General features: G+C 43.7%; 1 protein-coding gene across 1 annotated transcript in view; it reads right to left on the bottom strand.

Moving 5' to 3' along the window:
* The window catches only part of LOC106570199 (gonadotropin-releasing hormone II receptor), a 39,530-nt gene that overhangs the window by 7,410 nt on the left and 15,007 nt on the right, over positions 1 to 17,113 (bottom strand). Inside the window, exon 2 of the mRNA XM_014142276.2 lies at positions 7,028 to 7,571. Coding sequence (XP_013997751.2) covers positions 7,028 to 7,570 — 543 coding nt within the window. The 5' untranslated portion in view covers position 7,571. The remainder of the gene's footprint in view (positions 1 to 7,027; positions 7,572 to 17,113) is intronic.

The following is a 17,113-nucleotide window of genomic DNA, read 5'->3' as shown; positions in this document are numbered from 1 at the left end:
CTGATCTGTTTCACCTGTCTTTGTGCTTGTCTCCACCTCCCTCCAGGTGTCGCCCATCTTCCTCATTATCCCCGGGGGATTTATACCGGTGTTCTCTGTTTGTCTGTTGCCAGTTCGTCTTGTCTTGTCAGGTCTTACCAACATGTTTTCCGTTCTCCCTGCTGTCTCAAGTTCTGTTTCCCTGGTTCCGACCATTCTGCCTGCTCTGACCCCGAGCCTGCCTGCTGTTCTGTACCTTAATGACTGTGCCCTGGATTACAGACCTCTGCCTGCCTTTGACCTGTCTTTTTTTAATGTATTTTTTTATTTAACCTTTATTTAACTAGGCAAGTCAGTTAAGAACAAATTCTCCTTTACAATGACGGCCTATCAAAAGGCAAAAGGCTTCCTGCGGGGACGGGGCCTGGGATAAAACGTTTTTTTTTTTTTAAATACTATATAAATATAGGACAAACACACATCACAACAAGAGAGACACATCACAACAAGAGAGACACAACACTACATAAAGAAAGACATAAGACAACAACATAACAAGGCAGCAAAACATGACAAAACAGCATGGTAGCAACATGACAACAACATGGTAGAAACACAACATGGTACTAGTACAAAAACATGGTACAAACATTATTGGGCAAAGTCAACAGCACAAAGGTTAAGAAGGTAGAGACAACAATACATCATACAAAGCAGCCACAACTGTCAGTAAGAGTCTCCATGATTGAGTCTTTGAATGAAGAGATTGAGGTAAAACTGTCCAGTTTGAGTGTTTGTTGCGGCTCGTTCCAGTCGCTAGCCACAGCGAACTGAAAAGAGGAGCGACCCAGGGATGTGTGTGCTTTGGGGACCTTTAACAGAATAGCAGAACGGGTGTTGTATGTGGAGAATGAGGGCTGCAGTAGATATCTCAGATAGGGAGGAGTGAGGCCTAAGAGGGATTTATAAATAAGCATCAACCAGTGGGTCTTGCGACGGGTATACAGAGATGAAGCGTTTACAGAGGAGTATAGAGTGCAGTGATGTGTCCTATAAAGAGCATTGGTGGCAAATCTGATGGCCGAATGGTAAAGAACATCTAGCCGCTCAAGAGCACCCTTACCTGCTGATCTATACATTTTGTCTCTGTAATCTAGCATGGGTAGGATGGTCATCTGAATCAGGGTTAGTTTGGCAGCTGGGGTGAAAGAGGAGCGATTGCAATAGAGGTAAACAAGTCTTTTGCCTGCCCCCTGTTTGAGTCAATAAACATCTGTGACTCTAGCTGTCTGCATCTGGGCCTTATCCTGAGTTCTGATACTTGGCATAGATTTTCAAGTAGATTTAAGACAAAATTGTAACTCCCTTTCTTTTTATCCTAAAAAACTTCCCAGTCTTTAATGATTACAAGCATAACTATAACATGATGCCGTCACCACTATGCTTGAAAATATGAAAAGTGGTACTCAGTAATGTGTGTTTGGGGCAAATCCAAATCAACACAACACTTTGTATTCAGGACAAAAAGTGAATTGTTTTGCCTATTTGTTTTGCAGTATTACTTTAATGCCTTGTTGCAAACATGTTTTTGAATATTTGTATTCTGTACAGGCTTCCTTCTTCTTACTCTGTAATTTAGGTTAGTATTGTGAAGTAACTGCAATGTTGTTGATCCATCCTCCTATCACAGCTATTAAACTATGTAACTGTTTTAAAGTCACCACTGGCCTCATGGTGAAATCCCTGAGTGGGTTCCTTCCTCTCCAGCAACTGAGTTAGGAAGGACGCCTGTATCTTTGTAGTGACTGTGTGTATTGATACACCATCTGAAGTGTAATTAATGCCTTCGCCATGCTCAAAGGGATATTCAATGTCTGCTTTTTTTAAAATTTTTACCCATCTACCAATAGGTGCCCTTCTTTGCGAGGCAATGGAAAACCTCCTTGGTCTTTGTGGTTGAATTTGTGTTTGAAATTCACTTCTCGACTGAGGAACCTTGCAGATAATTGTATGTGTGGGGTACAGAGATGAGGTAGTCGTTCAAAAATCATGTTAAACACTATTATTGCAACTTATTATGTGACTTGTTAAGCACATTTTTACTCCTGAACTTATTTAGGGCTGCCATAACAAAGGGGTTGAATACTTATTGACACAAGACATTAGCTTTTCACTTGTAAAATTTTTTAAAAAACAGGCCAATGAAAAAAAAAAAAATATTTAATCCATTTTAAATTCAGGGTGTAACACAACACATTTTGAAAAAGTCAAGGGGTGTGAATACTTTCTGAAGGTACTGTTTGCAGACATCACTCTCAGACACACATATCTCCTATAATTACACAAATACAAATGGCATGGGGAACCAGAAGATAATAGCTTCCCTTGTAACACCTTCCATCATAATGTCCTCATATCTATAGCTATCGTAGCAGACAAAAGTTGAGAAAATATCATAATGACTTATGAATGTAAACTGTTTTTCTGGTTGTAGAAAAGTCAGCAATATTACACCTAGGTAAAGATGTTTCTTTCTGGAAAATACAACTTTTACAAATAGTATACCATGACATTATAGAAGATGTCAGAAAAACGTCACTGCAAGCAGTTTTGCCTGCTGGGAGACCTTCACTTCGCTATTCTATTTTTGGCACTGTTTTTGATGAGGGCCTTTGAGGGTGCCACCGTTCTGCTGTACTGTGCTAATAAAATCGTCTTTCAGTCACCTCCCATTGGGCACAAACGTAAATAAATGTATACTAAACAAACATATAAACGCAACATATAAAGTGTTCCTTTATTTTTCATGAGCTGAAATAAAAGACCTGTCACGGTTGTCGAAAGGAGAAGACCAAAGTGCAGCGTGTGTGTCGTTCCACATTTTATTTATACTGTGAAACTATGCAATACATAATTAAACTGAATGACAAAACAACAAACCGTGACGCAGAGGTGAAACATACACTACTCAAAATTAATCTCCCACAAACCCAGGTGGGACAAACACCAACTTAAATATGACCTCCAATTAGAGACAATGATGACCAGCTGCCTCTAATTGGAGATCATCCCAAACAAAGCCCAACGTAGAAATACAAAACTAGAACAACCCAACATAGAAATACAAAACTAGAACATAACAACATAGAAAAAACTAAACTAGAAACCCCCCCTGTCACGCCCTGACCTACTCTACCATAGAAAATAACAGCTTACTATGGCCAGGACGTGACAAGACCACAGAAATGTTCTATATGCACAAAAAGCTTATTTCTCTATAATGTTGTGCCAAAATTGGTTTACATCCTTGTTAGTGAGCATTCCTCCTTTACCAAGATAATCCATCCCACTGACAGGTGTGGCATATCAAGAAGCAGATTAAACAGTCAAATCTTTGAAATTGTTGCATGTTGCATTTTTATTTTTGTTCAGTGGTAAAGTCAACCAACATGAATTCAACATGAAATCAACAAAAATTGTCACCATGTCATTGGATTTAGGTTAAAAGCCAGGTGAAAAAAATACAAAATTCCCTTAAATTGATGACTTTCTGAAAATCCAATCCGTTTTCCACGTTGATTCAATGTCATCACATACAGTAGATTTATTTTGTTGAAATGATGTGAAAACAATGTTGATTCAACCAGGTTTTGTGCTGAATGAATTGAACCACTGACCAACTTCACCAATCCTTGAAAATCATTGGTCAATTAGTAAGCATAAACATGGAAACACTCAAGATGAGATGGCTTCTGTCTGCACATAATATCTGCTCCATGATTATCATCATTTAAAGTGTGTGTGTGTGTGTGTGTGCGTGCCTGCGTGTGTGCGTGCCTGCGTACACAATAAATGAGATGGATTCAATAATCCATTTATTTCTCTTCACAGCCACAGTCACCAGTGCTGTGTTCAGTCACCATAAGATGGGTTGACTTAACCAGGAACATGCATTTCCCATAGAATGGCAATCCATGTCTAGTGTGTGTGTGTGGTTGGTAAAGGAGCCACATTGATCTCTCCACAACTCACCACCCACCCTCCTTTCTCTGAGCTAACATCTCTCTCCCTTGTCGACGGTCGACTGACTCCCCCGCCTTGTGTCTCTCCCTCCCTCCTACAGCAGAAGTTCTGTGTTGTTCCCTTCCTATTCATTTGGAACAACAGCCACTGACTAGCACCTCCAAGGTTGTGTCCACTGACAGCCAGAAATGTCATCTCTCCGAGGCGCTGACATTAAGGGGATTGGATTTGTGGTAAACTCTCTCTCTGTGACAGTAAAAAAAAAGAGGGAACACTCAGAAATCTAGCCATGCTGGGAGGGAAAGCAATTTTCTCTCTGTGCAGTGCAATGGGGCCTTCAACTCTGAACTCAAATCAAATCAAATGAAATTGATTGAGTGTCCAAAGTACTGTACTTTCGGTTACAAATTGATCTGTGAGCATGGAATGAAATCTACTCCCTCATTTCTCAATTCAAATTCAAAATCAGTGCTTATTGGCATGAAATACATGTAAATACAAAAATATTGCAAAAGAAAAATGGTTTCAATAGGAGTAAAATTGAAAAAGTCTACATGCTTTGTTTATAAAGACCAATTGACAATACATCTCAAATTAATGAATATACACAGTGCCTTATTAAGTATTCAAACCCCTTGACTTTTTCCACATTTTGTTTTTACAGCCTTATTCTAAAATTGATTAAATACATTCAAATCCTAATAAATCTACACCGAATACCCCATAATGACAAAGTGAAAACTGTTTTTTTTTCATAAAAATCGGAAATACCTTATTTACAAAAGTATTCAGACCCTTTGCTATGAGACTTGAATTTGAGATCAGGTGCATCCTGTTTCCATTGATCATCCTTGAGATGTTTCAACAACTTGATTCGAGTCCACCTGTTGTAAATTCAATTGATTGGACATGATTTGGAAAGGCACACACCTGTCTATAAAAGGTCCCAAGCCATGAGGTCGAAGGAATTGTCTGTAGAGCCCCGAGACAGGATTGTGTCGAGGCACAGATCTGGGAAGGGTACCAAAAACAATTCTGCAGCATTGAAGATCCCCAAGAACACAGTGGCCTCCATCACTCTTAAATGGAAGTAGTTTGGAACCATCAAAACTCATCCTAGACCTAGCCCGCCCAGCCAAACTGAGCAATCGGGGTAGAAGGGCCTTGGCCAAGGAGGTGACCAAGAACCCGATGGTCACTATGAAAGAGCTCCAGAGTTCCTCTGTGAAGATGGGAGTACCTTCCAGAAGGACAACCATCTCTGCAGCACTCAACCAATTAGGCTTTATGGTATAGTGGCCAGACGGAAGCCACTCCTCAGTAAAAGGCACATGACAGCCTGCTTGGAGTTTGCCACAAGGCACCTAAAGACTCAGACCATGAGAAACAAGATTCTCTGGTCTGATGAAATCAAGATTCAACTCTTTGACAAGAATGCCAAGTGTCACGTCTGGAGGAAACCTGGCACTATCCCTAATGTGTAGTATGATGGTGGCAGCATCATGCTGTGGGGATGTTTTCCAGTGGCAGGGACTGGGAGACTAGTCAGGATCGAGGGAATGATGAACGGAGCAAAGTACAGAGAGATCCTTGATGAAAACCTGCTCCAGAGCGCTCAGGACCTCAGACTGGGCTGAAGGTTCACCTTCCAACAGGACAATGACCCTAAGTACACAGCCAAGACAATGCAGGAGTGGCTTCGGGACAAGTCTACCATGGTCCATGAGTGGCCCTGCCAGAGCCCGGACTTATCTAACGTCACTGGAGAGACCTCAAATAACTGTGCAGCGACGCTCCCCATCCAACCTGACAGAGCTTGAGAGGATCTGCAGAGAAGAATGGGAGAAGCTCCCCAAGTATAGGTGTGCCAAGCTTGTAGCGGCATACCCAAGAAGACTTGAGGCTGTAATAGTCGCCAAAGGTGCTTCAACAAAGTACTGAGTAAAGGGTCTGAATACTTTGAATTTTTTATACATTTGCAAAAAAATCTAAAACACTTTTTTTGCTTTGTCTTTATGGGGTATTGTGTGTAGATTGATGAGGGGACAAAACAATGTCATACATTTTAGAATAAGGGTGTAACATAGAAAATGTGGAAAAAGTCAAGGGGTCTGAATGCTTTCCGTATGCACTGTATATACACTTGAGTGAAAGCAATCTCTCTCGCCCTACCTGTCAGGGTGGGTAAAGACTTATATCATTCACAGCACTACTGTTTGGATTGGGATGGGACTATAATCAATATGCAGTTGACCTCCTCAGCCAATTTGATCATTTTATTTGACTAGAGAAACACTTTGTTACCAAGCTGACGACTGCTTCAGCTGCTTCCTCTTCTAAGCCATTCTACTCACATTACTACAGCCAACAATCAAGAGCTGGTGTGTTTGTCCTATAGAATTACAGTTGAATACACCAACCTTAAAAATGCTCTCTTTTTTGCTGAGAGATAATTTCCTCACAATGCACCACCCACCTACCCATAGGACTTAATTTGATTGGCAGAACACTGACTGTATGCTCTATTGTGTGAGGAAGACAGTGACCAACTTATGATCGATTGCAGCCCTGCCATCTTACTAGCCCGGAATCCAAACTGAATAGCTCTCCATTTCACTATTGCTCCTATACACGACTCAGTCTGGACCTGTTCCAGTAGAAGGACACTTTGATCAGCTAGAAAGTAGTCCTCTAAGAAACAATGGTAAGGTTTAGCTTAAGACCCATGTGGAAAAATGTTGTCGATCAAAATATTTGGTTTTCTGATTCGTAAATGGTGATCCAGTCATGGACCGCATTGTTATGCATAACCATTACAAACATAGGCGCAAATGATTAATTGAATGCGGGCGCAAAATGATTCAGTGAAGTCAAACCATAGTGAAATGGAGTGATATTCAATGTGGATAACAGGCTAGTAAGATAGTGGATCAGCAATCAATCAATACAAGGCTTACTAATTGGCTATCCATGTTGATATGCTGTAGTCTGAGAACGATGTAGATGCTACCGTATGTACACCCACCTGTGGGGAGGCCAGGAGCAGGCTGAGGACCCAGGCAACGAGCAGCATCCTCTTGTTCCTGCGCCCGGCGTCTAGCGCATCCAATGGGTGCAGGATAGCATGGTGGCGGTCCAGGCTGACCACCACCAGGATGAAGGCAGACGAGTGCATGGCAAACAGTTTGAGGAAGCACAGCAGCTTGCACATGGTATCACCGGCGTACCACTGCACGGTGACGTTCCACACCGCGTCCAGCGGCATTACTACGAACGTCATCACCAGGTCTGCAGAGGCCAGGCTGGCAATGAGTGGCCGGAGATGGGCGGCCAGGCGGCGCCCGCGGCCCCATGCCACGCTGATCAGCACGGAGAGGTTGGAGAAGGCAGCGAACACGAAAAGGACCATGGTGGCGGCCACGCGGACGCGGGCAGCGGCGGTGAAGGTGGGTGCCTCCCAGTCCGTGAACGACGGAGGGAGGGAGGAGTTAAATGAGGAGTTCTCTAGTGGGAACATTGGCGTTGCCGACCAAAGAGACAAGTTTCCCGACATCCTGTCATCCGACATCCTGGGAGTAAGAAAATAATTAGATCATTATCCTCCTCATCTTCATCATCATCATTCTTATCCTACATTTACATTTACATTTAAGTCATTTAGCAGACGCTCTTATCCAGAGCGACTTACAAAATGGTGCATTCACCTTATGATATCCAGTGGAACAACCACTTTACAATAGTGCAATATCCTCATCATAATAGTTTTGATTTGTAATGAAATCACTGTAGAAAGTGATTCACTTGACTTGATTTGGTTTATCTGACTGGGACAAATTTCAATATGTTGGCTGGGTGAGGAAATAAATAATTCAGTATAATATGACTATTTGGGGCATTTACTGTTGAACCAACATCTCTGTAAATGTGCCAGATTTAGCCAGCTGGCTAATTTTCAACGGCTGTAAGTGAAAACAGAAATTAATGTAACATTGGCCGCAACAAGGACAACATTCTCTTGGCACCAATAATGAATTAAGGATGGTTTATATAAGTGCACAGGCACACAGCCAGCCTACTGTCTAAGTGCAGTTTCAGCCTCCTAAAGCTCATATACGGATTGGCAGCTGATATACGGTTTGGCAGCTGATATATGGTTTGGCAGTGTATTCCTTTGCAGCTGCAAAGGACACTAATGATGGGTCTGGTATTTTGACCTCGGTAATATTCCTTAACATAAAGCTTTATAGCTTTATACTAATCTTTATAGCTAAGGCAATATTCTAGTATCGATAACAGATCATAGATGGGACACAAAACAAATAGTGGGTCAGTTAAGTTTGTCATCAGTAATGTTTCTTAACAACACCCATCTTCATTTCTGAATAATGCAGGTTCAAAAGGTCATATGACATGCATCCAAGGGCTGATTTCAAGGTTTTACTGCTAACCTACAAAGCATTACATGGGTTTGCTCCTACCTATCTTTCCGATTTGGTCCTGCCGTAAATACCTACACGTACGCTACGGTCACAAGACGCAGGCCTCCTAATTGTCCCTAGAATTTTTAAGCAAACAGCTGGAGGCAGGGCTTTCTCCTATAGAGCTCAATTTTTATGGAATGGTCTGCCTACCCATGTGAGAGATGCAGATTGGTGTCTCTGCATGGCCGGTTCCCCTCTCTCCACTGGGATTCTCTGCCTCTAACCCTATTACAGGGTCTGAGTCACTGGCTTATTGGTGTTCTTCCATGCCGTTCCTAGGAGGGGTGCGTCACTTGAGTGGGTTGAGTCACTAACGTGGTCTTCCTGTCTGGGTTGGCACCCCCTTGGGTTGTGCCGTGGTGGAGATCTTTGTGGGCTATACTCGGCCTTGACTCAGGATGGTAAGTTGGTGGTTGAAGATATCCCTCTAGTGGTGTGGGGGCTGTGCTTTGGCAAAGTGGATGGGGTTATATCCTTCCTGTTTGGCCCTGTCCGGGGGTATCATTGGATGGGGCCACAGTGTCTCCTGACCCCTCCTGTCTCAGCCTCCAGTATTTATGCTGCAGTAGTTTATGTGTCGGGGGGGCTAGGGTCAGTCTGTTATATCTGGAGTATTTCTCCTGTCTTATCCGGTGTCCTGTGTGAATTTAAGTATGCTCTCTCTAATTCTCTCTGTCTTTCTTTCTTTCTTTCTTTCTTTCTTTCTTTCTTTCTTTCTTTCTTTCTTTCTTTCTTTCTTTCTTTCTTTCTCTCTCTCTCTGAGGACCTGAACCCTAGGACCATGCCTCAGGACTACCTGGCATGATGACTCCTTGCTGTCCCCAGTCCACCTGGCCGTGCTGCTGCTCCAGTTTCAACTGTTCTGCCTGCGGCTATTGAACCCTGACCTGTTCACCGGATGTGCTACCTGTCCCAGACCTGCTGTTTTCAACTCTCTAGAGACAGCAGGAGCGGTAGAGACACTCTCAATGATCGGCTATGAAAAGCCAACTGACATTTACTCTTGAGGTGCTGACTTGTTGCACCCTCGACAACTATTGTGATTATTATTATTTGACCATGCTGGTCATTTATGAACATTTGAACATTTTGGCCATGTTCTGTTATAATCTCCACCCAGCACAGCCAGAAGAGGACTGGCCACCCCTCATAGCCTGGTTCCTCTCTAGGTTTCTTCCTAGGTTTTGGCCTTTTTAGGGAGTTTTTCCTAGCCACCGTGCTTCTACACCTGCATTGCTTGCTGTTTGGGTTTTTAGGCTGGGTTTCTGTACAGCACTTTGAGATATCAGCTGATGTAAGAAGGGCTATATAAATACATTTGATTTGATTTGACTGGGTACACCCATCTAGTACCAGGTCAGACCTCCCGTTTGCATCGAGAACAGCTTGATTTTTTTTTGTTGGCATGGATTCTACACGGTGTGGCGTTCAAACATTGCTCAACTGGTATCAAGGGACTTAATATGCCAGGAAAACATTCCCCACACCATTACACCACTGCCACCAGCCTGTATCGTGACACCAGGCAGGATGGGTCCATGGACTCATGCTGCTTAAGCCTAATCCTGACTCTGCCATCAGCATGACGCAACAGGAACCGGGATTCTTCAAACCAGGCAATGTTTTTCCACACCTCAATTGTTCAGTGTTGGTGATCGTATGCCCATTGGAGCCTCTTCTTGTTTTTAGCTGATAGGAGTGGAACCTGGTGTGGTCGTCTGCTGCAATAGCCCATCCGTGACAAGGACCGACAAGTTGTGCGTTCCAAGATGCAGTTCTGGATCTTCTTATTTTGGCCCCGTTAGCTTGCACGATTCTTGATATTCTCCTTCGACTTCTCTCATCAACGTGCTGTTTTCGCCCACTAGACTGCCACTGACTGGATGATTTTTGTTTGTTGCAACATTCTCGATAAACACTAGACACTGTCGTGTGTGAAAAGCCCAGGAGGCCAGCCGTTTCCAAGATACTGGAACCGACGATCATACCAATCTCAAAGTCGCTTAGGTCACTCGTTTTCCCCAGTCTATAATATTCAATCGAACAGTAACTGAATGCCTCGATGTCTGTCTGCCTGCTTTATATAGCAAGCCATGGCTACGTGACTCACTGTCTGTAGAAGTGAACCATTTTCGTGAAAGGGGTGGTGTACCATATAAACTGCCCACTAAGTGTATATATACAGTATATATACAGTGTGTATATATATATATATTTATACAGTTTACACTGAGTGTACAAAACATAATGGACACCTGCTCTTTCCATGACATAGACTGACCAGGGGAATCCAAGTAAAAGCTATGATCCCTTATTGATGTCACTTGTTAAATCCACTTCAATCAGTGTAGATGAAGGGGAGGAGACCGGTTAAAGAAGGATTTTTAAACCTTGAGACAATTGAGACATGGATTGTGTATGTGTGCCTTTCAGAGGATGAATGGGCATGACAAAAGATTTAAGTGCCTTTGAGTGGGGTATGGTAGTAGATGTCAGGCGCACCGGTTTGAAGCGCTGCTTATTTTTTCAAGCTCATCAGTTTCCCGTGTGTATCAAAAATGAACAGGACATCCAGCCAACTTGACACAACTGTGGGAAGCATTGGAGTCAACAAGGGCCAGCATTCCTGTGGAACTCTTCCGACACCTTGTAGAGTCTGTGCCCTGGCAAATTGAGGCTGTTCTAAGGGCAAAAGGGGCTGTAACACAATATTAAGAAGGTGTACTCAACGCTTTGTACACTAACCCCATAATGACTAAGCAAAAACAGGTTATTAGAATTTTGGGCATTTACATAAGTATTCAGACCCTTTACCCAGTACTTTCTTTTCTGAAGCACCGTTGGCAGTGATTACAGTCTCAAGTCTTCTTGGGTATGACACTACAAGCTTGGCACACCTTTTTTGGGGGAGTTTCTTCAATTCTTCTCTGCAGATCCTCTCAAGCTCTGTCATGTTGGATGTGGAGCCTCGCTAGCCTCTGCTAGCTTGTTAGCCCCGGCCTACTAACTGCTAGCTTGTTTGCACCGGCCTGCTACCTGTCTGAATCGCCGAGTCCCCAGCCAGCCCAACCACTCACTAATATCAATATGCCTCGTCCATTACTGTCCTGGTTAGTGATTACTGTCTTATTTCACTGTAGAGCCTCTAGCCCTGCTCAATATGCCTTAACCAACCATGTTGTTCCACCTCCTTCATATGCGATGACATCACCTGGTTTAATCGTCTCTAGAGACTATATCTCTCTCATCATTACTCAATGCCTAGGTTTACCTCCAATGTACTCACATCCTACCTTACCTTTGTCTGTACACTATGCCTTGAATCTATGCTATCGTGCCCAGAAACCTGCTCCTTTTACTCTCTGTTCCGAACATGCCAGACGGCCAGTTCGTATAGTCTTTAGCCGTACCCTTATCCTATTTCTTCTCTGTTCCTCTGGTGATGTAGAGGTTAATCCAGGTCCTGCAGTGCCTAGCTTCACTCCCACTCCCCAGGTGCTCTCATTTGTTGACTTATGTAACCATAAAAGCCTTGGTTTCATGCATGTTAACATTAGAAGCCTACTCCCTAAGTTTGTTTTACTCACTGCTTTAGCACACTCTGCCAACCCGGATGTCTTAGCCGTGTCTGAATCCTGGCTTAGGAAAACCACCAAAAACCCTGAAATCTCCATCCCTAACTATAACATTTTCTGCCAAGATAGAATTGCCAAAGGGGGCGGTGTTGCAATCTACTGCAAAGATAGCCTGCAGAGTTCTGTATTACTATCCAAGTCTGTACCCAAACAATTCGAGCTTCTACTTCTAAAAATCCACCTTTCCAGAAACAAGTCTCTCACTGTTGCCGTTTGCTATAGACCACCCTCTGACCCCAGCTGCGCCCTCGACACCATATGTGAATTGATTGCACCCCATCTATCTTCTGAGCTCGTGCTACTAGGTGACCTAAACTGGGACATGTTTAACACCCCGGCCATCCTACAATCTAAGCTTGATGCCCTCAATCTCACACAAATTATCAATGAACCTACCAGGTACAACCCAAAATCCATAAACACGGGCACCCTCATAGATATCATCCTAACTAACTCGCCCTCTAAATACACCTCTGCTGTTTTCAATCAAGATCTCAGTGATCACTGCCTCATTGCCTGCATCCGTAATGGGTCTGCGACCAAACGACCATCCCTCATCGCTGTCAAACGCTCCCTAAAACACTTCTGTGAGCAGGCCTTTCTAATCGACCTGGCCGGGGTATCCTGGAATGACATTGACCTCATCCCGTCAGTAGAGGATGCCTGGTTATTCTTTAAAAGTGACTTCCTCACATTCTTAAATAAGCATGCCCCATTAAAAAAATGTAGAACTAGGAATAGATATAGTCCTTGGTTCACTCCAGACCTGTCTGCCCTTGACCAGCACAAAAACATCCTGTGGCGTTTTGCATTAGCATCGAATAGCCCCCGTGATGTGCAACTTTTCAGGGAAGTTAGGAACAAATATACACAGGCAGTTAGGAAAGCTAAGGCTAGCTTTTTCAAACAGAAATGTGCATCCTGTAGTACAAACTCCAAAAAGTTCTGGGACACTGTAAAGTCCATGGAGAATAAGAGCACCTCCTCCCAGCTGCCCACTGCTCAGAGGCTAGGAAACACTGTTACCACCGATAAATCCATTAGAATTGAGAATTTCAATAAGCATTTCTCTACGGCTGGCCATGCTTTCCACCTGGCTGCCACTACCCCGGTCAACTACCCAGCACCCTCCACAGCAACCCGCCAAAGCCCCCACCATTTCTACTTCACCCAAATCCAGATAGCTGATGTTCTGAAAGAGCTGCAAAATCTGCACCCCTACAAATCAGCTGGGATAGACAATCTGGACCCTCTCTTTCTAAAATGATCTGCCGAAATTGTTGCAACCCCTATTACTAGCCTGTTCAACCTCTCTTTCGTATCGTCTGAGATTCCCAAAGATTGGAAAGCTGCCGCGGTCATCCCCCTCTTCAAAGGGGGTGACACTCTAGACCCAAACTGCTACAGACCTATATCTATCCTACCCTGTCTTTCTAAGGTCTTCGAAAGCCAAGTTAACAAACAGATTACCGACCATTTTGAATCTCACCGTACCTTCTCCGCTATGCAATCTGGTTTCAGAGCTGGTCATGGGTGCACCTCAGCCATGCTCAAGGTCCTAAACGACATCATATCCGCCATTGATAAGAGACATTACTGTGCAGCCGTATTCATCGACCGGCCAAGGCTTTCAACTCTGTCAATCACCACATTCTTATCGGCAGACTCGACAGCCTTGGTTTCTCAAATGATTGCCTCACCTGGTTTACCAACTACTTCTCTGATAGAGTTCAGTGTGTCAAATCGGAGGGCCTGTTGTCCGGACCGCTGGCAGTCTCTATGGGGGTGCCACAGGGTTCAATTCTCTGGCCGACTCTCTTCTCTGTATACATCAGCTCTTGCTGCTGGTGAGTCTCTGATCCACCTCTACGCAGACGACACCATTCTGTATAATTCTGGCCCTTCTTTGGCCACTGTGTTAACTAACCTCCAGATGAGCTTCAATGCCATACAACTCTCCTTCCGTGGCATCTAACTGCTCTTAAATGGAAGTAAAACTAAATGCATGCTATTCAATTGATCACTGCCCGCACCTGCCTGCCCGTCCAGCATCACTACTCTGGACGGCTCTGACTTAGAATACGCGGACAACTACAAATACCTAGGTGTCTGGTTAGACTGTAAACTCTCCTTCCAGACTCACATTAAGCATCTCCAATCCAAAATGAAATCTAGAATCAGCTTCCTATATCGCAACAAAGCATCCTTCACTCATGCTGCCAAACATACCCTCGTAAAACTGACCATCCTACCGATCCTCGACTTCGGCGATGTCATCTATAAAATAGCCTCCAACACTCTACTCAACAAATTGGATACAGTCTATCACAGTGCCATCCGTTTTGTCGCCAAAGCCCCATACACTACCCACCACTGCGACCTGTACACTCTCGTTGGTTGGCCCTCGCTTCATACTCGCCGCCAAACCCATTGGCTACAGGTTATCTACAAGTCTCTGCTAGGTAAAGCCCCGCCTTATCTCAGCTCACTGGTCACCATAGCAGCACCCACTCATAGCACTCGCTCCAGCAGGTATATTTCACTGGTCACCCCCAAAGCCAATTCCTCCTTTGGTCGCCTTTCCTTCCAGTTCTCTGCTGCCAATGACTGGAACAAACTGCAAAAATCACTGAAGCTGGATACTCATATCTCCCTCACTAGCTTTAAGCACCAGCTGTCAGAGCAGCTCACATATCACTGCACCTGTACATAGCCCATCTGTAAACAGCCCATCTATCTACCTCATCCCCATACTGTATTTATTTTATTTATCTTGCTCCTTTGCACCCCAGTATCTCTACTTCGCATTCATCTTCTGCACATCTACCATTCCAGTGTTTAATTGCTATATTGTAATTACTTCGCCACCATGGCCTATTTATTGCCTTACTTCCATTATCTTACGTCATTTGCACTCACTGTATATATACTTTTTGTTTTATTTTTTGTACTGTATTATTGACTGTATGTTTTGTTTATTCCATGTGTAACTCTGTGTTGTTGTATGTGTCGAATTGCTATGCTTTATCTTGGCCAGGTTGCAGTTGCAAATGAGAACGTGTTCTCAACTAGCCTACCTGGTTAAATAAAGTTAAATACAAAAATACAAAAATATATATATTTTGATGTCTCTCCAGAGATGTTTGACTGGGTTCAAGTCCGGGCTCTGGCTTGTCCCGAAGCCATTCCTGCTTTGTCTTGGCTGTGTGCTTAGAATCGTTATCCTGTTGGAAGGTGAACCTCCACCCTGGTCTGAGGTCCTGAGCGCTATGGAGCAGGTTTTTGTAAACTATTTCTCTGTACTCTGCTCCGTTCACCTTTCCCTCAATCCTGACTAGTCTCCCAGTCCCTGCCATTGAAAAACATCCACACAGCATGACGCTGCCACCACCATGTTTCACCGTAGGTATGGTACCAGGTTTCCTCCGGACATGACCCTTGGCATTCAGGCCAAAACGTTGAATCTTGGTTTCATCAGACCTGAGAATCTTGTTTCTCATGGTCTGAGAGTCCTTTGGCTTCCGTCTGGCCACTATACCATAAAGGCCTGATTGGTGGAGTGCTGCAGAGATGGTTGTCCTTCTGGATGGTTCTCCCATCTCCACAGAGGAACTCTGGAGCTCTGTCAGAGTGACCATCAGGTTCTTGGTCACCTCACTGATCAAGGCCCTTCTCCCCGGATTGCTCAGTTTGGATGGGGGCCAGCTCTAGGAAGAGTCTTGGTGGCTGCAAACTTCCTCCATTTAAGAATGATGGAGGGGGACCTTCAATGCTGCAGACATTTTTTGGTACCCTTCCCCAAATCTGTGCCTCGACACAATCCTGTTTCTGAGCTCTACGGACAATTCCTTCGACCGCATGGTTTGATTTTTGCTGTGGGACCTTATATAGACAGGTGTGTGCCTTTCCAAATCATGTCTAATCAATTGACTTTACCACAGGTGGACTCCAATCAAGTTGTAGAAACAAGGATGTTCAATGGAAACACCTGAGCTCATTTACATAAGTATTCAGATCCTTTGCTACGACACTCGAAATGAGCTCAGGATGCACCTGAGCTCATTTCGAGTGTCGTAGCAAAGGATCTGAATACTTATGTAAATAAGGTATCTGTTTTTTATTTTCAATACATTTTCAAAAGTTCTAAAAAACTGTTTTCGCTTTGATATTATGGGGCATTGTGGGCCTGTGGAACACTAAAATTGTCACGATCGCCGAAAGGAGCGGACCAAGGCGCAGCGTGCGTATAGTTCCACATATTTTATTTCAAAGTAAACCTTAACAAAAGCAACAAAAAATCAACGAACGTCCAGTACAGAGCGCACTAAGGCACTAACTGAAAACAATATCCCACAACACAGGTGGGAACAATAGGCAACTTAAGTATGATCCCCAATTAGAGACAACGATGATCAGCTGCCTCTAATTGAGAACCATACAAATACCAACATAGAAATAGAAACACTAGAAACCCCCCTAGTCATGCTCTGACCTATACACCATAGAGAACCCAGAGGGCTCTCTATTGTTAGGGCGTGACAAAAATATATATGTCCTTTAAATAGCTACGGCAATATTCTGGTACTAGTTGATGGGACACTGACTAACATTACTGGACTAAAAGTGACATAACTTTGAAGAAGACCTGAATCAGCGGCAGATCTTCCACCAAAAAAGTACCCATTCCAAAAGCCTATTCACCACTTATCCCAACTCTCTTTATCTGTCTGGATCTCTCTGTTCTCTTTCTCTCTCTGTTTCTCTGGTCAAGGCAAACTTTTGGGGATTTACAGTTCCCTCAGGCCAAATCTCATCTAACCTCAGACACTTCAGCTGGTGCTGTTGTTCATGTCTGGTATTCACAAAAGAAGACAGAGACCTTGGTTGTGGTGAGCAGTGGTCTGATACACAGCTATCTTTGGGGCGTGAATAGCAGGAGAATAGAAAGCCTTGAGAGGCAGGGATTTGGACAGTGTGCCTTGTTTGTGCCGACCC

The sequence above is a fragment of the Salmo salar genome, chromosome ssa14 (assembly GCF_905237065.1).
Source record: "Salmo salar chromosome ssa14, Ssal_v3.1, whole genome shotgun sequence".
Taxonomy (NCBI): Eukaryota; Metazoa; Chordata; class Actinopteri; order Salmoniformes; family Salmonidae; genus Salmo; species Salmo salar.
Note: the sequence above shows the minus strand (reverse complement) of the source record. Positions and strands in the feature narration are given on the sequence as shown.